The 27914-nt window shown below is 34.6% G+C and overlaps 1 protein-coding gene across 1 annotated transcript; it reads right to left on the bottom strand.

The window, feature by feature from the left end:
- Positions 1-2: 2 nt before the first annotated feature.
- LOC134848343 (uncharacterized) lies at positions 3-27827 on the bottom strand. The gene is made up of 10 exons (XM_063865745.1): positions 27502-27827; positions 15047-15196; positions 14320-14575; positions 11834-12225; positions 8408-8582; positions 7778-7906; positions 5158-5322; positions 3448-3560; positions 1306-1536; positions 3-482 (listed from the first exon to the last, which is right to left on the bottom strand). Exons 1-10 carry the CDS (start codon positions 27539-27541, stop codon positions 214-216), a joined length of 1920 nt encoding a protein of 639 aa, XP_063721815.1. The 5' UTR covers positions 27542-27827; the 3' UTR covers positions 3-213.
- Between the last annotated feature and the right edge of the window lie 87 nt (positions 27828-27914).

Raw genomic sequence — 27914 nt, 5'->3', positions numbered from 1 at the left:
ATATTGGTTTTTGAATAAATACACAACTTCATAGAAATTTTCATTTTTGTAAAATGATATGATTCAACTAATTTTTTTAAATGCAGTCTTGTTAAACATACTTTAACGTTAGGGTCCATATTTTACAGAAACTCATGTATCTAATTTGGATCGCACAACTAAAGTTTCAATTTGAAAGATTCGAACAATAACTGAAAAGTGTGATCAACTGTTTCAAACCGTGAAGTTTTCAACGTGGAGGTCAAACTTCACTCCTTTCAAGCTCCATTCTCGACATAGAAATTCCACCTCGCGCAAGAAGCTCTTTGGTGCGCAGAGGATAACTGCGACTCGGGGTACGTTTTGGGTTTTGCAGAAAGAAAAGGCGTGTTCGAATTCGGCCGACATGTGAAGACGAGAGAGGCAGAGTCCCTTTTGGACCCCGGGGAAGATATTCCCTTCTGCGAACTCGTGGGCTATTCGGGTTTTGGTCATATGATAACCTGATAAAAAATGTTCAGGAGATCAAATCTTAAAACAACCCCAACAGGCAGTTTGAAAAGATTCAACGAATGCGAGGAAAATCTCCACAAAAAATTAAATTCCACTTTCCAACTAAAATTCGATCACGTTTTTCATGACCTTTACATTTTTGCTGTTCGATAGTGGAGTTTGTTTTCCTTTTAACAAAGGAAATGAGGTCATTTTAATAACAACGGAATGCGTGAGCCAGGGGCGGATCTAGGATTTTCTGGGGGGGGGGGGGGTGGATTTTCAAAAAGTTTTTGAAAATTTTGTCGATCTTTTTTTTAGGTCGACCAGATTGATTTTCTGAGCTCTCCCAAACCACTATAAAGACGCTAATTTGACCAAGGCGCTTTTAGGCACTTTTTAGAACATTTCGTCAAAAAAAATCGCGCGTTTTTTGGCGCGCGCTCCCACCTTAAAATTACTATATGTTGGCGCCAAAGGCGCCTTTAGAAACATTTTAGGGTGCGTCACCAAAAATGGATATCTCAAAATAGTACAAAGGGGGTCCCTTTGGATCGGCCTAAATCTGCCCCTGACTATGTTATTATATTCTTACATATTCGCTCAAAAATAAAAGCAAGCAAAGTGGGTCCCCTTTGAATGTAGGCCTCCTTTTTAAGGCCTACATACAATTTATGGGTATGTTTCTGGTCTGCAAATTGGTTCCCCGCCCTTGCAATCGACATGCACAGATCATGGCATATCGTGAACCACCAAATTTTTGACCGTGAGGTGGATACTAAGCAACTTCTGCATTGCTTCTTAACTAAGAGGGTTATATTTAAAATTTCTTACTGGCATGGACAATTTTGGGGTCGCACAAACTTCTCTTGAGCAAATCAGGCTGGAAACTGAAGGGTAGCTGATATATATCCGGATTGGCCAGCTCTGGCTCGCAGGGGAGTCTGTGTACTCTGTTGAAACTGTCTTTGACAGACCAGACAAAGTATATTTTGTCAACTTTCCTCTCTCCCTCTCTGTGTTGTTGCAACAGGGTGTTGCAGATTGATTGTCCTGGAGTCACTCCTAGAAACAAAAAAAATGTTTCATTATCATAATAATCATCATCTTTAACTTATTTATACACTCTTCCTTTTACTCAAGAGAGTTGAACTACATAGTTAATTAGTAATAATATTGTTTGAAAAGAGGACATTTCAGTTGTTTTTTCAAAATGAACTGAACTTGTCGGTGCTTCCAAGGGTATAAGTGATCTGGTTTCACATTTTTTAAATGGCTACAAAGATCTAAACGTATCGCAATGAGTAGAATCTAAATTTAAACTCAGATTTAAACAAACTCAATTTGAAAACGGACCATTTGGTCTAATGACGTTCTCTCAGGCTTGGTTATGAATTGTACAAAATTTTTAACTTTAAATTTTAAGTTAAATACTGAAAACAATATTTTACACAGAGTCAATGCAAGAAACACATTGCGCTACACGATAATGAATGGAAACAAAAGACAGTCAAAAAAAATTCTGAAAAATTTAACTTACTAGAAAAAATAACTTGAAAAATTGACAAAAATAGAGCTACAAAAACTTCAAGCTTGCATAAGATGAAGTCCAGAAACAGTTATAAGAATAATCGAAAATCATTTACCGAGCGGCTTTAAGTTTTATGATCGAAACTGTTGAGCCGAAAACAAAACTGTTGTCATAGAAAATTTCATAAAGTTTTAGACGTTTTTACGACATAATCTAAAATTTCATAAAGTCTAAAATTTCATAAAGTTTTAGAAGTTTTTACGACATTCTGAAACACATAATTGCATGCGATTATACTTGCCCTCAAAATTACGCAATATAAATTCAATAAACCGGTATAATATATACTGAAACTGTTTATAAATTTATTAAAAAAACGGAGAAAAAAAACACCCAAAACCAGACTTGGTAAATTTACAAATTACCGAAGATTCAGTTATAGTAAAAAAAATTATTTGGAACAAAAACCATGCTTTAAAAAGTAGGCCACAAGAAACCGTACTTAATTTATTAGCATTATTGTTATAATAACATCGAATCATGAAAATAACACATCTGGAATAAAAGTTTGCCACTTCATTGAAAAATAATTGACGGTCTAGAAGGACACCACTTGACTATTGTAAAGATAAACTTAGAAAATTAGAATGTAAATTGCATCAAACGCGTGTTCTGAATTTTGGTCAAAACTTTCCAAAAAAACCCAAAAGCCGGCATTTTTGATTTGTCTGATGTGTATTTTTCGAAGAAATCTCAAAAACCTATAAACAAACTTATAGATATATGAACTATAACTTATCTAAACTAAAAATTAAACTGTTGAATTTTTACCTGGAGCGAATTTTTTTTTACCTTTTCCTGATTTTTACTTTTCCTAAGGTTTTACGCCTCTTCGCAAAGCTGTAAATTCTACATCCGCAGCCAATTTATAAGTTGGAAATGATTTGAAACATTACGAGGCCAAACTGTGCATTGAAAGCGAATTCCGCAACAAGAACGCTCCCTTTGTTCTTATTTTGTTCTTTCATTTTCTTTGATCGTTCCGACAAAATTTTAACATGTTTAAAGACTTGTCTATGGAATCCAGGAACATACAGACAAAAAATTGTGCGCACAGTTTAGCCTCGTAATGAAAACTATAATTAAAAACACTATGAAACTACAATTTTAAAAACTAGTCTGAAAGATACTTAAAATGTTTTTTTTTCTATAAGTAACGGCTTTTTTCCAGTTCCCCCTTAATTTTTTCGGATAGTATTAAATTAAAGTCTGATAATAATGACTTTTCATGTTGCAAACTGCATTAAAACGTTTCAGCGTGAACAGGTGAACAAACTTTTACAACAATTTTTACTTGCAAAATGCCGTTTGAACAATTTTTGAACAGTCTTATTTTTGAGGGGAGTGGAAAACTGGAAAAGATCCAAAGTTACTTGACTACGTACCTATTCCGGCATTGATGGAAATGAAGACAGAGTACTTCTTTCGATCCCCCCACAAGTCAAGAGTCGGTTTGCCAAAAGGACCATAGAAGAACAGCCTCACCTTTTTGTGTTTGCTGTTGAACAAAGACAAAAAACAGATTATTCACCCAAATGAAAGTTTCCAGGATCAAATTAGCGTCATGCTCCCTCAATAGACCACGTTAAATCCTGAATATACAGCAAAAAGTAGACAGGTTATAAAATTGACAAGTCGCAAGCCAATCAGAATCGAGAAAATAAGATATTTTGTACGTTTGTTTTCTCATCTCGATTCTGATTAGCTTAAGCGAAGTGTCAACTTCAAGACGTGTCTACTTTTTAACAGCACTCTTAATATCCTTCACTCCTTACTTAATTTGCATCCGAATTGCTTTAGCACTGATTTAAATGTATTTGATTCTGATTGGGTGAAAAGTCCAACCAAGAACTAAGTTAACACCCTACCCCCGAAAACGACGTTAAATTAACCCGATTTTTCCATCCCGATGTCTCTTAATGATTTCGTAAAATTGTCCAAAAAATTATAAATGTTTATGTATAATCAAATAGTATATTATACAGCTGAAAACATTGAGTATTAACTGACAAATACACCTGGGGACAAAATCAAGCGCAAATTTAAGATTTTACTCTCTGGAATTTCTAATTCCAATGTCCATTTTGGAAAACATTTCCCTCGAAAATCAGTAAAACTTTCACTTAGACCACGAGCAAATGATCAGAACTATACCCTATGATGAAACTATCAAAAATTGGATTCAAGGACTTCGCAATGAAATCCGGGTCTGAAAATGCCAGTTTTGCTCATCTGCACTAAGTTTTGCAGCGTAGTGATTTCTTTCTTGAATGAGCGGAGTAAAAAAATTGTTCATACGACGTGAAACATTCTCAGCGAGAAAATGGAAACAATCAGTGTGAAAACTTTGCTAAATTCGGCTGTTTTGTTTTTTATCACGCGAAATAAAAAAAATTTAGCACAGACGAGCAAAACTGGCATTTTCAGACCCGGATTTCATTGGTAAGTCATTGAACCCAATTTTTGATAGTTTCATAGCGTAGTTCTGATCATTTGCTCTTGGTCTATGTAAAAAGTTTCTGAATTTCGAAATAAATGTTGTCCAAAATGGACATTGGATACAGGCATTTATTTCAAATAAAAAAATACTGAATTTGCGCTTAATTTTGTCCACTAGTGTATCTAACCATTACGTGACAATTAGGAAAATCAAACATATTTCAACCCAAAATACGAGACTTTCGACAAATTCATATTTTCTGCTCATATCAGTTGATTGGTTTATACTTAGACTGGTTTATTCACTTTCATTGCAACCTTTATTTTATGTTCCCGAACTTCAAATTATCAAGTGACTCGTGAACACATCTTGCTACCCATAATTTAGTTTTTAAATAGTTGCTTAGATTTAAAACAATAAAAAAAATTGGCGGTAGGCCAACAAGCCGAAGCGTCATTAAACCGAAAATAAGATAACCATTCCAACCAGCCGAAAATTATTTATTTATGCTTCATAGCAACAGATTTTCACGGTTGTTATGCTATTGTTATGTCATTCTGATATAATTTACGTTATTCTGATGTAATTTCGTCTTCAAGGCATGACTTGTTGAACATCCACCAAATAATTGAATTCAAACTAGAGAAAAATGAACCTGCTGCTTGAGTGATGGTCGTCTTGTCCACTGGCTACTTTGTAGAGGTTTTTGCCCCATCTTCCTCCCCCCACTCGCACATGCAGGGTCAGCTGGGGATCGAAGGGGGAGGAGCTGATGCTAAAGGGATGCCACTCGAATTTACTCACTAGCGGAATGTACACTCTAAAGACAAATTTTAACTTTAAGAATAGCAAAAAAGAAGACGCGAAAAAGGAACGGAGCTTTTCACTACTTAAAACAATTAATGTTGCAACTAAACGGATAGAACTATCGATGACAGAAAAAACAAGCCGACAGCCAAACTGAGAAATTTTTTTTTTCGGTTTTGTAAGGGCGGATGGCTTGTATGTAAGCGGGTGCAACGCCCGGGAAAATTATATGCAATGAACAAAGCTGATAGAAAAGTGCAAGCGTTCGAATGAGTTTTTCTATAGTTGGTAGACCAAAATAGGTGGCCATATTGTGTGTTAATGGCAAAATGCCAATAGCAACTGTGACAGTTGGGTTGACTGTCCTGCTGAGCTCTTTTAAACGTTTTATGATGTTTGGGGCCTCTGATTTCCCGCCAAAATATCACGATTATGCTCTCAACGTATCTAGATTACATAATTACTTTCTGTAATTGCAGATGTGCTACATTCGAGTTTGGTACTTTCAAAAAAATCAGTATTCGAAAGCTTTATTTTATCGCTTCAAAAAATCGTGGTCTGACGCTACGTGGCTCAATTGATTTATTCTTAGATTAAACTGTAGATTTCAAAAAAAAATTGAAGCATAGATTGTTTGCTGTTTATGTGTGTTTTTGTCTTGAATATGGCACAAAATGACGGTATAAGAAAAGAATAAACAGGTAAAATTATTATGATACAGCAGTTTTCTTAAAGCAGGTTTCTTTTCATTGGCAGTTGTTGTTTTCGATTAAAAATTTCAGTGAGCAGCTATAACAAAATAATGGAATAAATTTTAAGAATTTGAAGTTTAGCTTGACTCTAGCGTACGTAACTGAAGTAAACCAAGTTATTGAAGGTGGCGTGTGGGTTAAATAACGAAATTTGGTGTTTATAATTAAATACAGAGGCGAAGGGGTGCCTCGCGATTAAACACAAACATAAAAAATAAGAGGTCTCGCTAGAAGTTCATTCGCGGATAACATGGCAGAAATTTTGGTAAAAAATTAGCAATGGAACCAAACTCACGAAGAGGAAACAAAGCCGACAATCTTTGAGCATACACAAGTTTATAGAATCTCTTCACAGTTTTAAGTCCAACGTGAGACTAGCATGAACACCACTTGCACTTTCAACTACAAGGGAAGTTGCCTACAGCACATCAAAAAAAACATCAAAGATGTGGCAATTAAGCCGACAACGTTTGAGCACACACGTGTTGCGACAAAAAATGATTTAAGAAAAAGTTTCAACTCATCTTCCCTGAACCATACCAAAAAGAGCAACACTTGCAATTGCAATGAAAGTGGCTCACAGGACAAACAAGATATTCGATGACCTTAGGGTGCAAAGGCGACAGCGTTAATTCTGGACCAAGTGGAAAGGAACCTGGGGTATGTGAAGGTTCATTGAAAAAGCAAGAAAATTGTTTACTTTAAAAATCTGGATCTTAACGCAATATAAGTTCATTATGCCTAAAACAAACCGAGATAGTTTAATCGAATATGTATTCGATCATACAATATTATGTAATAAGTTTATGAAAATTTGCAGTTCTCAGAGCCAAGCAATCAAAATTACTTCTATTGAAACTTCTGAAAGCTTAAAGACAGGGACTTAAGAATAAACGAGAAAATGTTTTAGCGAGAGAACTCCATTGCCAATAATCTGGTAAATGTTATCACAGTAAAGTACAATTCGATCAAGCGAGCAGCCGGGAACCATAAAAACTTTGATGCTCAAAACGCGTTTTGTTCCGACCATAGAAAATGGGGAGAAATTTTGTATTTGGGCCTGTTTTAGTTTTTTTTTCTCGTTTTCTACGTAAAATCAGGTACCACAAATAATGATTGGACTGAGTTGAGTGATATTTCATTTTGAAGCCCTTACAGTCGTTATTCTTACCACACAATTTAAAAAAACAAATTCCCAGTGTCGAGAACAACCGGTTTGAAATTTTTAATTTTTCTTATTTCGAGCGAATAAAGCGAGCGATCATTCTTACTTAAATTGCTTAAAAACTTAAAACAGCTTAATATAGAACTCAAAAATTAATTTTACTTGAGTAACGTTAGTTTACCTTGAGTATTTTAGCCCCTTTTTTAAATCAAAATTTTCAAAAAATCAAAAAACTGCAAAACTAGAAACAAATTGCAATTTTTTTTAAAAAATTTTGTTTCCGTTTTTCAAGTAATTTTTCTTCAAAAGTTGTTTTTCATATTGCTTATTTTAATATGACTGTCGAATATACGTAACATTCAGTTTTTTTGTTCATTTTCTTTTATCACACCACGCCGAAAAAAAACAACAACAATTTGAAAAAATTTGTTATATATTTTTAAGGCTATGATCGGAACACTCTGTGTTACATTGTGCTACGGATTATTCCGTAAACTTTAATTGATCCAACTCAAGCCTACCAATTTTTTTGAAAGACTTCAACTTCTCACCTGATATGCTGGCCTGCTTCGAATGTGAAGTTGAGTGGTCTTTCCATCTCTATCTTGATTACATTGGAGGGCAGTCTGGTCAAAGATGCCTTATTCATGAGATACGCATTCCTCGCGGTAGAGATGACTCTGGTAAAAAACAGTTAGGGTAAAAACATCTAGCACATTTATTGAAAAACTCAACAGCAAGCGTGAATTTGTGCCAACGATTTCATTTGTCTGGCATTTCGAAAAAGATTCTTCAAGCTGTTTTTAAACAGTCAGATGAAAGTCTTTTACAATACCAAATTTTACAATAACTTTCATTGTTTTTACTTTGCAGATATACCTATTAATTAAACCAGCTTAACTGAGGGGTCAGAAAAACTTGACTAAAATTTCAATATCATCGATAAGTACCCAAAGTAAAGGATCAGAAGTTGGGGGACATCCTGATAATTTTGAACCCCAAAATCAATTAAAAACATCTTTTTTATGATGTATGATCCGTTATCTCTAAAAATAGTATGTCCATTTACCTTCTTCCTCTACGATGTATGATCCGTTATCTAAACTAATAGTACATAGTATGGCCCTTCCCTTTCTTTTTTTTACCGTTTCAACATGTACATCAAAAATTTATATAAATACCTGCAAATGATGTCGAGTAAGACGAATAAAAATGCAATGAAAATGAAGTATGCTTTGTGGTAGCCACATAAGACGAAGAATTTTACGACGAAGGCGAAGTTGAGAAGATTGGAGAATCTGTACATCCAGTTTCTGAGGAGGGAGAAACTTGTGAGAATGGAAACCCCGAACAGCACTGAAACATAGTCACAAACTGTCAAATAACGCTAATTTTATCACTAATTTTTCAGCGAAGTAGAAAGAAAATTGAGTCTTGCCGTAACAACTTAACCTTAAGAAAAAATATTCAGAAACTGAGTTTCGTAGGGAAAAAGATGCTCTGAACTTTAAAAAAATACAAAAAGGACTTGAAAAGAAAGCTCCGAAAGACGAAAATTGGCACATTGTGGGATCGAACTGGGGGATAAATTGATTTAGAAAATAAATTTTGCAGGGGAAAAAGGAGCTGTCAACTTTTAATGAAAATTTTCAAAAAAAAACATGGAAAAGAAGACTTTGAAAAAGAAAATTGGCACTTTGGAGATCGAACATTGGTGGGGCAAATTTTAGACGAACCAGATTACTGACGCATAATGTGGCACACTTTGCGGGTAATATCTAAAAAACAGGAGTTTCGGTCACTTTGCATGATTTCGTTAAAGTTTGAAAAATAATCAATCATGTCAGCACTTCAGTAATTTGCACTCAATCTATTTCTTGAAACTCAAAACAATATTTTCAAATCGAAAAAATATAGTCAGTTGCGGGCGCAGAAATTTTTCAAGGCGGCGATTTTTCGAACTTTTTCGATTTCGTTTTTAGGTCGACCAAATTGATTTTCCGAGCTCTTCCAAAAAACTACAATGACAGGCCAAAAAAGGTGTTTTTAGGCACTTTTTGGAAAAGTTAGACCAAAACTCGCGTTTTTTTGGCGCGCGTTCCCTCTCAAATTTAGTTATATTGGAGCCAAAGGCGCTTTTAGAAAAATTTTGAGGTTGGTCAGCCGAAAATGAATGTAGTGTTATACCAAAAAGGGGAGCTTCAGGAGTTAAAATAGCAATAAATTCAAAACAATTTAAAAATCCTGATTTTTGTTTTCTCATTTATCAGAAAACGAGTAAACGATATATATGTGTCTGTTTAGAAACAGTCCTGACCAAAAAAGTCCGAAAGAAACAGTCTTATACAAAAAAGTCTCAAAACAGTAAAAAAAACCTTCCCATTGATCGAAGTGACAACTATAAGAAAAATTTGGAGTAAAATTTTGGTTTTAACTAACTCAGATGATGATATATTAGTACAGCAAAAAAATGTCAAGATAACAGCAGCGTCCGCTCATTAAATGCAATAATTCGTGAAACAAAAAAAAACAAACAAAATGAATTGACTCTTTGTTTATTCCAGTCAAATATAGAAACCTATAAGGTCTATTAGATCTAATAGAGCTCTGTAAGCTCTTTGAATTTCAATAATTTCTTAAACAGAGGCAAAGTTGCACTTCGCATACACAAGCAACAAGCAAAAATATGACCGATAACGCTACACCAATTATGAGTCTGCATAATTGCTAAGTGACGCAAGTCAATTATGACGCATTAGCAGTACCAGTCAATTTGAAAAAAAAAAGAAATTTACCAACTAACATGCCTCAATTTACAAAGCGGACGCATTTTAATTAGTATACGAAAAATTTCATTAAATACATCCGACCCTGCCCAGGTTCGAACCCTCTTATTTTGTTGCGCGTCTCCTTCCCTACCTCTACGCTACAGATCCATTATACCTTGAAGCTAAAGTGCTTTTTCTAAAATAATAGTCTGTGTTAAGACCCTTAGCATTGGCTGTTCTTAATAGCTGGTTATTGATCAAAACGAACAATTTCAAAATGAACACTTTTTGTCGCAACATTTGCGCCGCAACAATATTTGCGACTTAAGTTGGAAAAAAAAAGTTCATACTATAACACAAGCTTTGCCTGTGTAATGATTGACACTTCTTGGCCAAATTTGAGCCCATTTAAAAAACTGGATCTAAAGGTAACTTTTAAATTTTATTATTCTGCTGAGAAACAAAAAATGAAATACATTTGAAAATTCAAAACTAAGCTCAACTTTTTTCCACTTTTGATAATGGACAGCGCCATTTACCTTCTAATTTTCAATTGATTCAAAGTTAGAACCTGAAAATAAATCAAAACGAAACCACCAGAGCAGAATGAACAACGTAGACAGATTTAGAAGCTTTAGGCAGTGCGATGAAATATTTAAAGAATTGAATATCTAAATTAGAGAAAATTAAATTCCTGCATAAACAATTACGAACTGGAATATAAAAATTGGCGGTTCGATATAAAAAGTTCTCCATTGGTTTCAGAGGAAAAAGTCTCAATATTTTTTCAAAAAAAAATCAACGGCATCTTGTCGTGCAAATATCTGATCAAGCTGAACTCGGATAAATCTCAATAAAAGCTGACAAAAAAACTAAAAAAGTCCAAATCTTTTTATATGAATACTAGCTCCAACAACGCAGAGTACAGCAGCAGTTTTCATGTAGGGATGATAACTACCCAATCTGAGTAAAACGCTATCCAAATTTTGCAGTTTCGAAGTGATAAGCGTCTATGCTCCTAACCCCAATCTATACTTCAGAAATCGAACGCCCAACTTAACACAGAAATGGGTGACTTATATTCGAAAAATTAGTTCATTGTGTAACACAAGTGTTGCTTGTGTAAAAACAGAAAAAGGTCTAAATGGTTGAGAGGTTGAAATAGTGATAGAGATGTGAAGGGGAAAATGAAATTGTCAGAGGGGGGCCTTTTCTGCTAATAAGCAAATACAACTATCAAGTCAATTAATAGAAGCTTCTTGGTTATTTTCAAGGCTTTTAATAAAAACATAACCCGCCCACTAATTTACTTGAACATATTCCAAATTTGATGTGAGTAATAAATTAAAAATACTTCGAAGTTTTGTATTTTAAACCAGAGATTGTAACAGTTTGATAGCACAATCCTATCATAGTTTTACTATGTCAAGTTTAATATTACCATCAGTAAGGAGTTAAAGCAACGAAGCAAAAAGCAGGCAAGGCTTATAGACTTAGAACAACCTAACTTCCTTTATTTTCAATCTTCTCCTTTTTTAGGACCGAGCAAACGCGGCAAGAAAAAATTAAACAATGAGAGAGATTTACACGGACGCCCATCAAAATTGCTTTCTTTTTCCGAAACATACCAAAAAGTCCTTTTTCGTTTTCTCTACAATTAAAATTTACCGTGAATTTTTTTTTTACCTAATCCAACCGTAATGAAATTTTGGAAACTGAACCAATTACTATAATCTGAAATATTTAGTTCTCATACATTAAATTGCAAAACTTATCGTTACAGCGAAAAGTTCAGGCTTTTGCAAGGCGGGGGAAGGCAAGGAACCACTAAAGTTCTACCTGCAGCAGCAACTCCAGTTTTGCACTCTTCGACTGTATCTTCGCTACTGTTCCAGTTGCAAGTCAGAGGAGCCGCATGCAATACTAACAACACCATCGATCCCATTCCGCCAATCACGTTACACCTCGCACTTGATTGGCTGTTGTATGGAACCTTGGCGACCAACCACAGCACGCTATAGATGCCGATGACCGAAAACCAGATTGCAATTCCAGCTATAGCGACGCTTCCAGTTGTAAGAGGAGAAAAATCGAGGCCAACAAAAATGGAGTTCGCGGCAATCAAGGCGAGATAAACGAGAAGGAAGAAAGCTTCGAGTAACGTGGCGTTGATGTATCGATTACATAACCTGACAAAGCACACTTTCCAAAGTATCTCTCGAGTGACGTCACTGAAACAACAAAAATATTTAACAATTTAACCCAGTCAATTACAATTTCAATTTACAGTTTAAAAAATCAGAACTCGGCTATCGGAAACTTGACTTTTGCTTAGTGAACCCACGCTATCTTTTCTTGGCAAAAACGTACGAATGGCAATTTGCATTACAGAAAATGCATAAAACCTATTCACTTAATCTTACTGACATGCTTCAATTTGATTCATAACAGCAAAAATTATTCGACACAGGCGACGCGGAGCATCGCACCACTTGCGATACAAAACCAACATTAAGAAAAAAACAAGTCTAAATAATGTTTAAAAAAAAGTTGAACCAAAATTTTCGTCTGCAGGAACCATTATCGCAACCAGTTCTTTCAGTTGAACTTTTCATCTCAGACTTGACAGTGTAAATTTTAAGAAAAATCAAAAAGTTTCTGAAAAACTGTCAAAAATTCTAAAAAACTGCCAAACGGATTTCCGAAATCCATGAACTTTTCCTGCAAAGAGCAGGTTGTGGCCGCTCAAGCAGTGAAGACTCTCAAAACGGGGTTTCTCAATTGAACACAACCTGAGAATTAGCACAGTAGTTTTCGCGTAAAGTCAAAAAGTTTGCAAACACTGTCAAAGTTTCAAAACTTCGACTTGTTTGAAGACTATAATTTTTTTCTAAAGCAAACTGAGTATAGCCAGTTATAAAGGTATGCTTTCAACAACCTGTTGTTTCGATTAAACCTATGATATCAGATTTGGTAGGATAGCGAGAAAAGTCCAAAAAACGGTCAACTAAACAAAAATTTGACATTTCCGAGATTCATAGCTTTTTGTTTGCAAAATTAAGGCATAGCTGCTGATGCAGAAGAGATTAACTCAACCTGTATTTTCGATTGAACCCAAAATCTCAGATTTGGAGGGTAGTTCTCGAGAAATGTCAAAAACTTTTTTTTAAAACTCAAAAAACGTTGACTTTTCCGAGGGCCATAACTTTTGGTGTCAGAAAAATTTGGGATTAATCTCATAAAAAATGAGCTTCACAACACTCATTTTTTGAAATGAACCCAAAATCTCAAATATAGCAGGGTCGTTTTCGAGAATATTCAAAAAAAATTTCGAAACGAACTAAAATCAAAATTTTCACAATTCCGAGGGCCATAACTTTATGATTAAGAAAAATTTGGGCGCAAACGCTCATGTAGAGAGTTTTTGAAACCATTCTACTCATTGAAACCAAAAACTCAGTTTTGAGAGGTTTTTCTTGAGAAAACAAAAAAAATCAAAAATATGGGTCCAATATTCCCCACCGACTTTTTTGAAGGCTGTAGACAGAGAAGTCAAGTAAAAAGAGACTCTAGGCGAGTAAATAGGCACACAGGGCAGTAGCCAGTCTTTCAAATGATACTTTTTTAAAAATCAGTATAAGTTTCTGATAAAACAGAAAATTTTCCAATGAATTTGAAAATTATTTTCCATAATGAAAAAAAAATTCAACAAACCGATTGGTAAACCAACATGAAAAATGCAGAGGGTGGTGTTTAAGTTATTTTCTCTTGAAACGACCTAAAATTAGGTCATTAAGCCAATAAAAAAAGGCCGAAACAATTTGGGCCTAGGAATTTTTTTACGCGAAACAAAAAAAAAGAAATACGAAGTCAAGTAAAATTACAAATTTTAGGAGTAAATCAAGCAATGAAAACAACGGAAAAGAAAAATGCGCGCAGCAAAAGAAACGATTTCAAGATAAGACAACTAAGCCGACAACAGATAAACAGACAAATAATTGGCCGACAATTTCATTTGAAACAGAATATTTCCCGTTTGAAAAAAAAAGCAGGTCTTGGTCAGATTCAAACCCAGGACCTCCTGGCTAATTTGGCCGGGAACGCATAGAAAGTTGATTGCAGTGATTCTGTTAAATACGTAGTTAACCCGCAAAAAAGTCTATATTCCAGTTTGATAATGCTTGCTAGTCGCCAGCGTAAACATGCGATCAAGTAAAACTGAAGCCGTGGTTGGAAACGAGCCGGAAGCTATGATATGCTTAAACAAGATTACGCTCTTATTTTTTTCCCATTGACAACAAGCTGGTCCGAACGATGAAACTAACATGTAGTATAAAATTCCTCGCTCTGCTTTCTTCTCTGTTTGGTCTTCGTCGTCTTTTCTTTTCGGTAATTCGACACCACTGTTCGTCGCCACAGGTCCCTCCGGCGTCCTTATGATTTTCAGTTTCGGTTTTCCTTTGATAGTATTTGTCTTTGAGGCAACTTCGTCCGCTTCTTCGTCGTCGGGGACACTCGTCCGACTAGATTCTCTCGCCATCCACGAGGGAACAGTAGGGGTGAGTCGATTTTCATCGGGATCTGCAAAAACTTCAGTTTGTAAAGTCGAAACGACAAACAAAAACACAACGTTTCAACACATTACTTAATGAGTACACTACAGTTAACTCTTAAACAATAAAAGAGTACGGAAAGTTGAGAAATAGAACATTCAAGCTTTTTTGAATATAGGAAACGTTTGCGGAACCCGTTTTGAAAATCGGCAGAAGTTGATGCCGTAATTTGGTACACTAGGGGAAAAGGGACTGGCACACTTCGTTACTACTCAAACTTCTTTTTTTAATTTTTTTTAGGGGAAAATATGTTAGAAAAGTTTAACCGGGAAGAGAGGGCACCGTACGCGTAAAAATATAAACAAACAACTTCCAAAATAAATTTGGTCGCAGCCAGATGATGAATCGAACCGCTGCCCTTGTGAGAAAAAGCAACTAGTCTCAAACACGCATGTTACTCCGTTGGTGCAATCATGAATCGCAACCCAATATCACTGACCTGACGATAGGAGCAACACAGGGCTGACATGTTTGCGAGGTTGTTTCGATTCTTCCTGAGATGTCTGTTGTTTGTCCCCATTTTGTTCATGTTCGTCGTAGTTGATTTCAGGGGCCGCAGAGGGATCGCCGTCCGGGATTGTCCCGCCCTCTGAAATTTTAAAGAATAACTGTTCACTAACCTTTTTTTAGTCAATCAGCCTTTCAGTTCATTTTGAAGTATTTAAATTTGCCTAGATATGGCCCTAAACAACTCGGATTGCAAAACGTAGCAAACTTTTCCTTGCAAAACTGTGAATATATTTTATCTCAAAATACAGTGCTGAGTTGAAATATCAGGACAAAACGAATAAATCATAAAAATTAAAACTCGTTTTTTTTTTAACTTGCGTTGATTTAGCTTACACAGGAGCTTCATATCAAAATAAAAACCGTTTTGAAGTGTTTTAGCGGATATATTTTGTGAGAAAACTCTTTCCCAGCAAAAATTCACTCAATCGATGTTTTAAATATCTATTCTCGATCTCAGTACCGATTTCAAACACCAATTATTTTGAAACTTCATTTTCAATTTTTACTTTGTTCTACAGTTTGTCGAATCTTTGCATAGCTATTTGACTAATCCCAGGAGCTTAAATATCGGAAAGGTTCAAAACTATTAAGGGGATTGCTTTGGTACTATTAAATCAGTATCAATCAGGTTCGTTAAATTATCGGTGGTATGGGGTTTGTTTGTTGAAAATTTATTTAGAAAAACTAAATTTCAGTTTTTATAATCAAAGTTGCCAGCTTTTGGACCAAATTTCACCATTTTCTGAAATAAATAACTTGCAAAATCATCTAGATTGGCTATTTGAAAGTAAAAAAACAAACACTAAAACAATGGTAGATCTCAATAAAAATATTCAATGAATTTTTTTTATAAATCTGTCAAAAAACACTCAAACTTTGCAGCTGGACTTGTAAAAGAAGTTCAAGTGCTAAAAAATTAATGAGAAGTACTCAAAAATTACCGTTTATATCAGAAACTCTTCGAAAAAGACGACAATGAGCACATGAAAATAGTGAAAGCAGTAATCAAGGCTAACATCTAGAGAAACGGGTTGTTCTAACATGCAGTTCACGGGCAAATTCTAGGACCCGATTTAATAACAAATGCCAATCGCAAGTTTAACAAGGATAGCCGAGTACTGTGCAAGAAGAACAGTATGTCCCGAACATAGTTTTGAAAAAAAATCAAGAAATTAGGCATTTTCTACAGTCATATTAAACTAGGCAAATTGGGAACCCATTTTTGCAGAAAAAAGTTTATATCAAAAAATTTCAAAATTTTCAATTTTTTTAGAGAATTGAGTTTAGAAAATTTTGACGCAAAAAAACTGCAAAAACTAGCTTTACTCGAGCAAAAATAAGTTTTCACAGCTTACATTAAGCATAAATAAGCTACTTAAAGCCTGCTCTTTCACCCTTTTCGATCGAAATTCGAACAAATATAATACACTCGAACAAATTTTTCTCGACACTGATTTCTCCGATTTTTTTTATTTCGTTCAAACCACGGACGAAAAGGATTTAAAATGATATTTCACTCGACATTTTCCCATGATTATTTTGGGTACCTTATTTTTAGTGGAAAACAAAAAAAAAAGAAACTATTTAAACACACCCGAATACAAAAATCCTCCACATTGTCATTGGTCGGAACCAAAATTAGTCCAAAACATTCAAAAAAACTGGCAAGCTCAACTCCCTAAAAAACTAGGTACAAATTTTTTGAACGAACAAATTTAGAAAAACGAAGCAAAAATCGGTAATATTAGAGTTTATTACCCGGGGAATCATTGAAGTGTTGTCAGCAATCATTGAAGTGGCAACCGTTATTTAAGATAAAGAACCGACATAGTCATTCTCAGATTGATAAGTCAACTGCAAACTGGCAACTACATCGACAGAAACAATGGAGCCATTTTTTTTAAAAAAAAATTGGCTTTTAACAGTTTGTCAAAATTGCTCATTTAGAAAAACACTTTACAGATCAATTGCTAAAATGCCATGGTTTCCTGGCATTTGGAAAACAATAGCCACCAATAAAGACAAGACAGATGATTTTAAATTGTCAATACTATGCAGCAGAAGGATCACTTCTTTTTTGCGAGTTGGATTAGAAAAAACGGAAGAGTAATATAACGTTATGCCTGCTATCTGCCATGTGTAAACACCACAGACATTGAGCTGGACGCATGAAATTAAAGCAAAAAATGGATACCCAAACGAAAACTATTAAACAGAGGTGAAGAGGTTTTACACTTCGCAAACACAAGCGACAGAACGCCAAAAAAAATTGACGCTAAAAGTAAAGTAAAGAAAAAAAAGCAGAAATATGGCTCGAAAAAATTCTCCGCGCACCGGAATCAAATCTATGGGCTTGAGATTAAAAGTCACGCGTCCTGGCCAATGAAATCACTGTGCAACGTTAGAAAAGCATAGAAAAAGATTTGCTAAAAACAAGGCTTGCAACGATTATCCAAGCAAACGGAAGCCCGAAACTAAACTTTGTAAAAACACAAGCATATACAACAAACATTTTGCACAAAATTGCATGTGCTAATGATCAAACCGCAACGCCTTGTCGTCCCAATCATGTGTTTTTCCTCTGCGCTAAATGCGCAGAAACACTTTCTCGGAAAAACTTGCTTCTAAAACAAGCTAAAAATTGGTGAACTTATATTTGACAAAAGTCCATGTTATGATTTGAGAATGGTTTGATAATTATCGCAACGCTTATTCGTGATATCCTCTCAAAAATTAAGCATATTCAGAAATCTCGGCGCCGCTGTTTCTGAATATTTTTACCATTAATAGAAAACTTCGAAAATTTGAACAATAACTAACTTTCCGTCTGATTATGTTCTGCGTACTTCAGAAACAGCTTTAATGTAGTTTAATAAGCTACTTTTAGTATTTGACGTGGACATTCAGACAAAACTAGAACCGTAAATTCAAGTAGACATTTCTTTGCCGAAGCATTATTTAATGAGCCACGGATTCAAATGATTACTTATTCACATGCAACCACTCTGCTACTAACTGTTTTCTAATTGAATCACTTTCACTGTCGATTAGATAAGAATACGAATGTACTTTACAAAGAAAATAAGTTAAAATGTTTAACTAAACGCGACAGAAAAGCAAAAGAACAAAAAAGAGCCGTTTGAAAAACTAAAATTGAAAATTAGCCGAGAACATATGCAGCCAGGGGCGGGTTTCAGGGTACCCATAATTTGAGGGGGACTTCCAATCCCTCAGGAATTTGAAATCCTCACTGCTGTTAGGCGCTCTATGTGTTACTACAATATTAAAAGCAGTTTTGGTCGAACAACCCCTATTATTCTGAGGCGCCAAAACACAGTAAGTTTGACGGGGATCAGGCGCAAAGACGACAAATTTTGGTTAAAATTTTTCCAAAAAGCTTAAACGGTTTTGATAAAATGTTTAAAAATTATCGAACTCATAACACGAAGTCGCTTTGGTTGATATAAAAACTCAAGCCCTAGCAAAAATTCCAGATCCGATTTTGGTTTAAGCAATTAAAACACCAATTAAAATTACAATAAATCACCGTGAGAAAAACTTTTTTCATTAATCTTAACTTGCGCTTGACATAATCTTTGAATACAGTTAAAAAGCTTTATACTGAGTATAAAAAAGCTTTGATTTTGTTTTGAAATTGAAGATTCCTTTAAAAACAGACAATTTGTAATTATTTACATTAACTAATATTATCCCATAACCTCAATTTCCTGAAAGCTACAGAAGCGTCTCATTAACTCATTAAGTGCTTCACGCGAAAATATATGGCTTATTTGAATTAAAGGTTTCCATTTCTCCCTAGATTGCAAATTTTCGATCATAAACAGGTTTAAATGGTCACTCACAAAAATTCCTATATCAATCCCTGCGTATGTTATATTTTAAATATCCCTAAAAAATTACCTCGCCGACTATTCTCACATATCAATCGCAAAAAGTTGAAGTTAGAAAATCGTTAGGACTAAATAATAATTAAATAATAGTAATTGGCGTTTCCGCGATTCGTCTAAGTATAGTCAGTCTCTCTTGTTTCTCCAGACTGAGTTCTTTGGTTGAGCAACGTGATACCACTAGGTCAGGCTGTGGTAGACCTGCAGCTGGAGATCAAGTGGGAACTCGTCCTCACACACTTTCATTCCCATGGCAGGGGATCGAATACACGATCTGACGATTACGAAGTGAACGCCTTACTACTATGCCCATATGTGCCTCTTAATTTGAATTGCTTTGCTCTGCATTCATTTGGAAATATGATGATCATTTTTCATATTTTTCTTCTCAATTACTTTCATTCATAATGATTTTTAAAAGATTAATAAACTTTAACTCTTCTGTGTGTTGCTGCAAATGGCAACTAAACCATTTTGGTGGTATTCGACTTCTATTGATTTCTCCTAAGCGAACAAAAGTGCTGTTATGCGCTACTTATGTAGAGCTGAGGTTGCCATAGTTTTTGGAACTGGTTGGAAAACTAATGCAAGCTCATTTTAATAGGTGCGTTGAGCCCGCTACCAGAAATTAGCAAAAAAAACGTATTTTGGTATTTTTATTATCCAGTGCGCCAATGTGTTGGCTTTCGGAAAACTATTTTCTAATCTCATAATTATGCCAGCTCAACACTTCTGCAAGTCCTGGCTTCATTTTGAGACTACAAGTCTGGAGCTATTGGCAGGATCTTGAAACCGTTGAAGTGAAAATATTTTTTGTATCGTTTCAAGCTAAAAGTGGTTAGTTGCGTTCAAAAAGTAGGTGTCATGACAGCATTAAGAAGGTACGAAACTCATTCTATTAAATACAGGTGCCTACGGCTCCTGGACATAACAGTATGGCTTCAAATTCTGTCAAAACATCCGCCTTTCAAAAGCAACTCGCAAAAACTAAACTTGAAAAGAAAGAAAACGTCAACTGCTACAGTGCAATCCAATAAATATTAAATAAAACCAAGTTTTGCAAAATTGCATTTGAGAACGACCGCTTCTAATCAGAAATTAGGTCTTTCAGAAGGGAAGTATGTAAATCTACTATGGGGTTTACTTAGATGGATCTTGGTTGTTTACTCTGAATATTTTACAGTATAAATCCTTCTGTGTTTATTCGATAAAAGAGCTCTAAAAACATAGTTTTTAAAGAAATTGAGTTCTAATCTAGTTGCACAACAAAAAGTTCTATCCTGATTCCCAAACTAGTTTTAAAAAGAACCAAGTATATTTAAGCAGAAAAACTTTTTCCAACTTTTCTATATCTTCAGAAAACTTCCAGCAGACTAAGTGGGGACAAGCAAGGTAACTAACCATACGTTCAAAAAACGAACAAAAATGCCCAATGTACTACCTATGTAGAGCTGAGGTTGCCGTAGTTTTATTGTAAAATTAATGCAAGCTCATTTTAATAGGTGCGTTGAGCCTGCTTCCAGAGAATCGCAAAAAATTTTTATCTTTAATCTCCAGTGCGCCAATGCGTTGGCTTTCGGAAAACTATTTTCAAATCTCATAATTATGCCAGCTCAACACTTCTGCAAGTCCTGGCTTCATTTTGAGACTGCAAGTCTTGAGCTATTGTCAGGATTTCGAAACCGTTGAAGTGAAAATCTCTGTCCTATCGTTTCAAGCTAAATGTGACCAGTTGCGTTCAAAAAGTAGAGGTCATGACAACATTAAAAAGCTACAAAACTCATTTGTTAGATCCAGGGGCCTATGGCTCTTGGACAAAACGGCATGGCTTCAAATTCTGTCAAAACATCCGCCTTTCAAAAGCCACTCGCAAAAATTAAACTTGAAATGAAAGAACAGAAACAAGAAACGTCAACTGCAACAGAGCAATTCAATAAAAATTGAGCAAAACATTTGAGAACGACCGATTCCAAACAGAAATCAAGTCTTTCAGAAGGGAAGTAAACAATTCTGATATTGGGTTTACTTAGATGGATCTTGGTTTTTACTGTGAATATTTTACAGTATAAAATCTTCTGTGTTAATTCGATATAAAAGCTATAAAAACATAGTCTTTAAAGAAAATGAGTTCTTATCTGGTTGCACAACAAAAAGTTCTATCCTCATTCCTAAACTAGTTTTTAAAAAAACCAAGTATATTTAAGCAGAAAAACTTTTTCCAACTTTTCCATATCTTCACAAAATTTCCAGCAGACTAAGTGGGCACAAAGTAAGGTAACTACAAATTCAGCTTACTGATTAGTTAAATGATAAAAATGATGTATCAAATTTTTGTACTTAAATTATTCATAATCTGTACACAGAAATCAAAAGTCAAAAAATAGAAGCTTGAGCAATTTCATTAATCACGCCATAGCCAACAAATAAATTGAAAAAGAAAGATCTCGAGGAAACCAAAAAAGACTGATGTATATCATCTGTTTTTTTTGAAACTTTGAGCTTTTTGTTCCAACCCTTGAAAAAGGGGAGGAACTTTGTATTCGGGTGAGAAAATCCCGCTAAAATCTTTGATTTTGTTTCTAAATTCGAGCTAATAAGGTAAGCGAGCAGGCTTATAGAAAAATAAGCCATGAAACTATAACTATTTTCCTGAAGTTTTTTGAAGTTTTCAGCGCCACTTTTGGAATAAAAACTTTAAAAATTCAAAACAATTTCTCTAAAAAATCAAAAAAAAAATGGAAGCTCTTTTAAATTTGAATTTAGTTTTTGTTTACTTTTATTAAATTTTTTTAATGTCGTTCGAATCACAACTTAAATGGCTTTAAACTGACATATCACTCCACCCAGTCCGATGATTAATTGTGGTATCTGATAAACTAAACCACACCTGTAAACTAAAACACACCTGTATACAAATTTATTCACCATTTTCAATGGTCGGAACTACTAGAACGCCTTACTACTATGCCCATATGTGCCTCTTAATTTGAATTGCTTTGCTCTGCATTCATTTGGAAATATGATGATCATTTTTCATATTTTTCTTCAATTACTTTCATTCATAATGATTTTTAAAAGATTAATAAACTTTAACTCTTCTGTGTGTTGCTGCAAATGGCAACTAACCATTTTGGTGGTATTCGACTTCTATTGATTTCCCCTAAGCGAACAAAAGTGCTGTTATGCGCTACTTATGTAGAGCTGAGGTTGCCATAGTTTTTGGACCTGGTTGGAAAACTAATGCAAGCTCATTTTAATAGGTGCGTTGAGCCCGGTACCAGAAATTAGCAAAAAAAACGTGTTTTGGTATTTTTATTATCCAGTGCGCCAATGTGTTGGCTTTCGGAAAACTATTTTCTAATCTCATAATTATGCCAGCTCAACACTTCTGCAAGTCCTGGCTTCATTTGAGACTACAAGTCTGGAGCTATTGGCAGGATCTTGAAACCGTTGAAGTGAAAATATTTTTTGTATCGTTTCAAGCTAAAAGTGGTTAGTTGCGTTCAAAAAGTAGGTGTCATGACAGCATTAAGAAGGTACGGAACTCATTCTATTAAATACAGGTGCCTACGGCTCCTGGACATAACAGCATGGCTTCAAATTCTGCCAAAACATCCGCCTTTCAAAAGCAACTCGCAAAAGCTAAACTTGAAAAGAAAGAAAACGTCAACTGCTACAGTGCAATCCAATAAATATTAAATAAAACCAAGTTTCGCAAAATTGCATTTGAGAACGACCGCTTCTAATCAGAAATTAGGTCTTTCAGAAGGGAAGTATGTAATTCTACTATGGGGTTTACTTAGATGGATCTTGGTTGTTTACTCTGAATATTTTACAGTATAAATCCTTCTGTGTTTATTCGATAAAAGAGCTCTAAAAACATAGTTTTTAAAGAAATTGAGTTCTAATCTAGTTGCACAACAAAAAGTTCTATCCTGATTCCCAAACTAGTTTTAAAAAGAACCAAGTATATTTAAGCAGAAAAACTTTTTCCAACTTTTCTATATCTTCAGAAAACTTCCAGCAGACTAAGTGGGGACAAGCAAGGTAACTAACCATACGTTCAAAAAACGAACAAAAATGCCCAATGTACTACCTATGTAGAGCTGAGGTTGCCGTAGTTTTATTGTAAAATTAATGCAAGCTCATTTTAATAGGTGCGTTGAGCCTGCTTCCAGAGAATCGCAAAAAATTTTTATCTTTAATCTCCAGTGCGCCAATGCGTTGGCTTTCGGAAAACTATTTTCAACTCTCATAATTATGCCAGCTCAACACTTCTGCAAGTCCTGGCTTCATTTTGAGACTGCAAGTCTTGAGCTATTGTCAGGATTTCGAAACCGTTGAAGTGAAAATCTCTGTCCTATCGTTTCAAGCTAAATGTGACCAGTTGCGTTCAAAAAGTAGAGGTCATGACAACATTAAAAAGCTACAAAACTCATTTGTTAGATCCAGGGGCCTATGGCTCTTGGACAAAACGGCATGGCTTCAAATTCTGTCAAAACATCCGCCTTTCAAAAGCCACTCGCAAAAATTAAACTTGAAATGAAAGAACAGAAACAAGAAACGTCAACTGCAACAGAGCAATTCAATAAAAATTGAGCAAAACATTTGAGAACGACCGATTCCAAACAGAAATCAAGTCTTTCAGAAGGGAAGTAAACAATTCTGATATTGGGTTTACTTAGATGGATCTTGGTTTTTACTGTGAATATTTTACAGTATAAAATCTTCTGTGTTAATTCGATATAAAAGCTATAAAAACATAGTCTTTAAAGAAAATGAGTTCTTATCTGGTTGCACAACAAAAAGTTCTATCCTCATTCCTAAACTAGTTTTTAAAAAAACCAAGTATATTTAAGCAGAAAAACTTTTTCCAACTTTTCCATATCTTCACAAAATTTCCAGCAGACTAAGTGGGCACAAAGTAAGGTAACTACAAATTCAGCTTACTGATTAGTTAAATGATAAAAATGATGTATCAAATTTTTGTACTTAAATTATTCATAATCTGTACACAGAAATCAAAAGTCAAAAAATAGAAGCTTGAGCAATTTCATTAATCACGCCATAGCCAACAAATAAATTGAAAAAGAAAGATCTCGAGGAAACCAAAAAAGACTGATGTATATCATCTGTTTTTTTTGAAACTTTGAGCTTTTTGTTCCAACCCTTGAAAAAGGGGAGGAACTTTGTATTCGGGTGAGAAAATCCCGCTAAAATCTTTGATTTTGTTTCTAAATTCGAGCTAATAAGGTAAGCGAGCAGGCTTACAGAAAAATTAGCCATGAAATTTTAACTATTTTCCTGAAGTTTTTTGAAGTTTTCAGCGCCACTTTTGGAATAAAAACTTTAAAAATTCAAAACAATTTCTCTAAAAAATCAAAAAAAATGGAAGCTCTTTTAATTTTGAATTTAGTTTTTGTTTACTTTTATTAAATTTTTTTAATGTCGTTCGAATCACAACTGAAATGGCTTTAAACTGACATATCACTCCACCCAGTCCGATGATTATTTGTGGTATCTGATAAACTAAAACACACCTGTAAACTAAAACACACCTGTATACAAATTTATTCACCATTTTCAATGGTCGGAACTACTAGAGTCCCAAAAGGAAGACTAAAATAGACGCGAAAATTAATCGAAATCATGAGTTCATAGACATGGACAACAAATATTTTTACAAAATAAACTTCGTTCAATAAAAAAAATGAATACATTCAAAATAGTGTCTTCCTACAACAGTAGCTTTGGATAAATTGATCCAGAAGCGAACCGATAGAGCTTCAGCCGATAACAATTGGGCCGAAAAATCCCTGAAAAATGAGTCAGACTTCTCACGCAAGGAAAAACATTGCAGCCATAATGAGAACTTAAGCATGATCAATTTGAGGATTTGAAGAAGAATAATGGAAACTAAGTCGACAATAACTGAGAATAGCGAAAAACTGGAACTTTTTCGAACTATTTTCGAATAGAGGCAAAAAAGATCCGGCGAACTACATATCTCCGTGGGATAAACTAGAAAAGTTACCTCTTAACCACTTAATCATTGAAGAATACAAAAAATGATTTTATTAATGAAACAAGATGAAGTACCATTTAAAAAAAAACAAGTTCAACTGAATCAAGTACCGATGTTAAGACTTACAATGCCTTCGACTACTGAGCGTGATTTATAGTCGAAGAAATCAAAACACTGTAAATATATGGCGCTGATTTAAATTATCGGACAAAACGCATTAAACTCGGAATTTAAAATGCGTTTTTCTTAAATTGAGTTGACTTAAGGTGAAAAATGATGAAGACAAAATGGGTCTTCTTATGCACTGAATGGCCCGAAAATCAAAGATGAACCAAAATGAAAATTACCAAAGTTCCTGATTATCTAATATTAGGCAATCGTATTCAAGCAGCTAGCTCAGGCGTTTTGATCGACAATTAGCATTTCAGGTAAACATATAATGCAATAGTCGAAATGACCAAAAAAATCGAACTTTTGTCAAATAATCAAATTAATTTCAAGTCACTTGTGAAACTTTGCCTAGACAAGAATAGTTCTGTAAAATGGCTTCAAGAAAACAATTTAAGCAAACCCAGCATTTGTTCGCATGGTCACGAAATAAACCTACAATTATCGGGAAAAAAGTATAGATGGCGATGTCGAAAAAACGGATGTGGCGAAACTTGCGGCAAACAAAAAGGAACATTTTTTTTTGGAAAACACCCATCTACCGTTGACGAAATTTTTTTAAAAATCAATTCAAGGGCATATGAGCTCCCTATTTTAACTTAGCCAAGAAGAGCTTGATCTAGATATTCATTCGACTGTTGATCGGAATTCATCTATGAAAAATATGCGTTCTTGCCCTTCTTAACGAGCCTACTGTTATTGGGGGAGTAAAATTGTCGAAATTGATAACCGTTTTTAGTCACGTCGAAAAATAACATAAGCCAGATTTACCCAGAACAATTGGTTATTGCTCTAATATGTTAATGCCGTGAATCGAGAATCTAAGGAAAAATTTCTATATGCCGTCCCTGGTCGCTCTCCCGCGACCCTTATTTTTATCATACGACAGTCAATACGTCCCGGAACGCTTTATTGTTTCGACGAAAGAAAAGCTTACAGTGGCATCATAAATGAGGGTTTTTATCACGAAATTGCAAATCATAGTCAAAACTTTGTCGACCTGATCACTTTCGGCCATACGAACAGTATCGAAACCAAGTGGACAAATGCGAAAATGCGACATAAGCGTCGATGTGGAACGTCAAGAAGGCAAATGCACTCGTAGCTATGCGAATTTATATGGTGAGAGCGTTAAACTGTATGAAAAAAATGTGATCAATATGCCCAAATTGGGAAAATTGCTCTTTTGGGTTGCTCTCTGAACTCCCTTTGTATATTATGTAATAACAGAGGTAAATGTAGGTTGATTACGATTTTTCAATATAATTTGAAATTTCTCACCAGTATCTTCTTTTTAGGCCGTTTGGTGCACAAGACCCGACAAAATTTGCGTAGAATTTTAGCAGAATTAGATTGATGCAATTTGTTTGCGTTTTTGGCAAAAATCGGACCCAAAATTTTACTCCATCAAAAATACATCATTTTTGGCTTTGTTAGTCAATTAAAAATTATGCTGAAACTGCCCTGTCGATTACTGACAAAACTATATCAGAAGAGCTTTTTCCGAAGCCCAAAAACTTTAAAAAGAGTATAATCTCCAAAATATTGCATAAACTAATTTTTTGTTCCTAAATTTTTTATTTATTTACTTTTCCAATTTTTTTTATTTTAAAACAATTTTTAAACATTCAGCTAAATTATTTCGGAGAGAACACCCTTCTTAAAGTTTGTTGGGCTACGTAAGAGGCTCACTTTGATATAATTACGCCTGTGATCGACGAGGTAGCTTAGGCGTCGTAATTATTGATTTAGCTAAAAAACCAAAAATTATCCATTTTTGTTGAGGCAAAAACCTGGGCCCAAATTTCGCAAAATAATTTGCACCATAATAGTTCTGCTTAAATTCTATGCAAATTTTGCCTCATTGTTTTCCACCTTAAGTCAGCCCAATTTGATAAAAACGCAGTTTCAACTTCAGGTTTATTGCCTTTTATCCGGATAACTTAGATCAGCTCTGATAACACCTATTTTTTTCACGAATTTCAACGAAATTAAATACGATCAAAGAAGAGTCCAGCCTATTTGGCGAGAAAGCAAAACTTCAATGAAACCATCAACGCTACGACACTTCAAGATATATCCGACCAAACAACTTCGAAACGGCAAACTGCAAGAAAAATTCATGAACGCAAAACTTTTGACAGATATTACCTTGACGTTCTGAAAAAAACCATCAATGGAAACAGACAAATTTGTAAATCGATCTAACTCTGATGACTGATTAACAATCGAGGAATGTACATAAATTATAATAAAATCAGGAATTTGTTATTTTGAACTTACCCCGAGGTGTTAGCTGCAAAGTTGTGTAGTCATACCACATTTTCGGTCAAAACTGGCATAAAAATGTAAATACTATTCACTCTGCAAATCCTGTGTGACTTTCTATGACTCTCGCTAAGGTTCACAAGTAAATTATGAAAATACAGACACAGTTTTCTTCACAAATATTCGCTTATCACTAACGTAAAAACTTATTTTTCACCGACTCGTAGTTTAATAATTATTATACATGCAGCTGCTTAACAATTCTACCAATATTCTAAAATGAAGATATTCAAATGCAATTCAAAGCTCAGGCAGAATTAGATATCAAAATGGTCTAAGACTGACTTCGATGTGTAATAAAACTGATTTTATCAATGAAAAACAAAAAATAAATAGTAATTGATTCAGAGAGTCGTAAATTTTTACGA

Source organism: Symsagittifera roscoffensis, chromosome 6, assembly GCF_963678635.1.
Source record: "Symsagittifera roscoffensis chromosome 6, txSymRosc1.1, whole genome shotgun sequence".
Taxonomy (NCBI): Eukaryota; Metazoa; Xenacoelomorpha; order Acoela; family Convolutidae; genus Symsagittifera; species Symsagittifera roscoffensis.
Note: the sequence above shows the minus strand (reverse complement) of the source record. Positions and strands in the feature narration are given on the sequence as shown.

What these genes read in the sequence shown, in the direction of transcription:
- LOC134848343 (XM_063865745.1), bottom strand. Translation starts at nt 27,541, where the DNA reads ATGTGGTATGACTACACAACTTTGCAGCTAACACCTCGGG. An exon ending in TGTGTTGCTCCTATCGTCAG is followed by an intron (nt 14,576 to 15,046) that starts GTCAGTGATATT and finishes AAGTTTTTGCAG; the next exon opens with ATCCCGATGAAAATCGACTC. An exon ending in GAAGCAGGCCAGCATATCAG is followed by an intron (nt 5,323 to 7,777) that starts GTGAGAAGTTGA and finishes ATTTGTCTTTAG; the next exon opens with AGTGTACATTCCGCTAGTGA.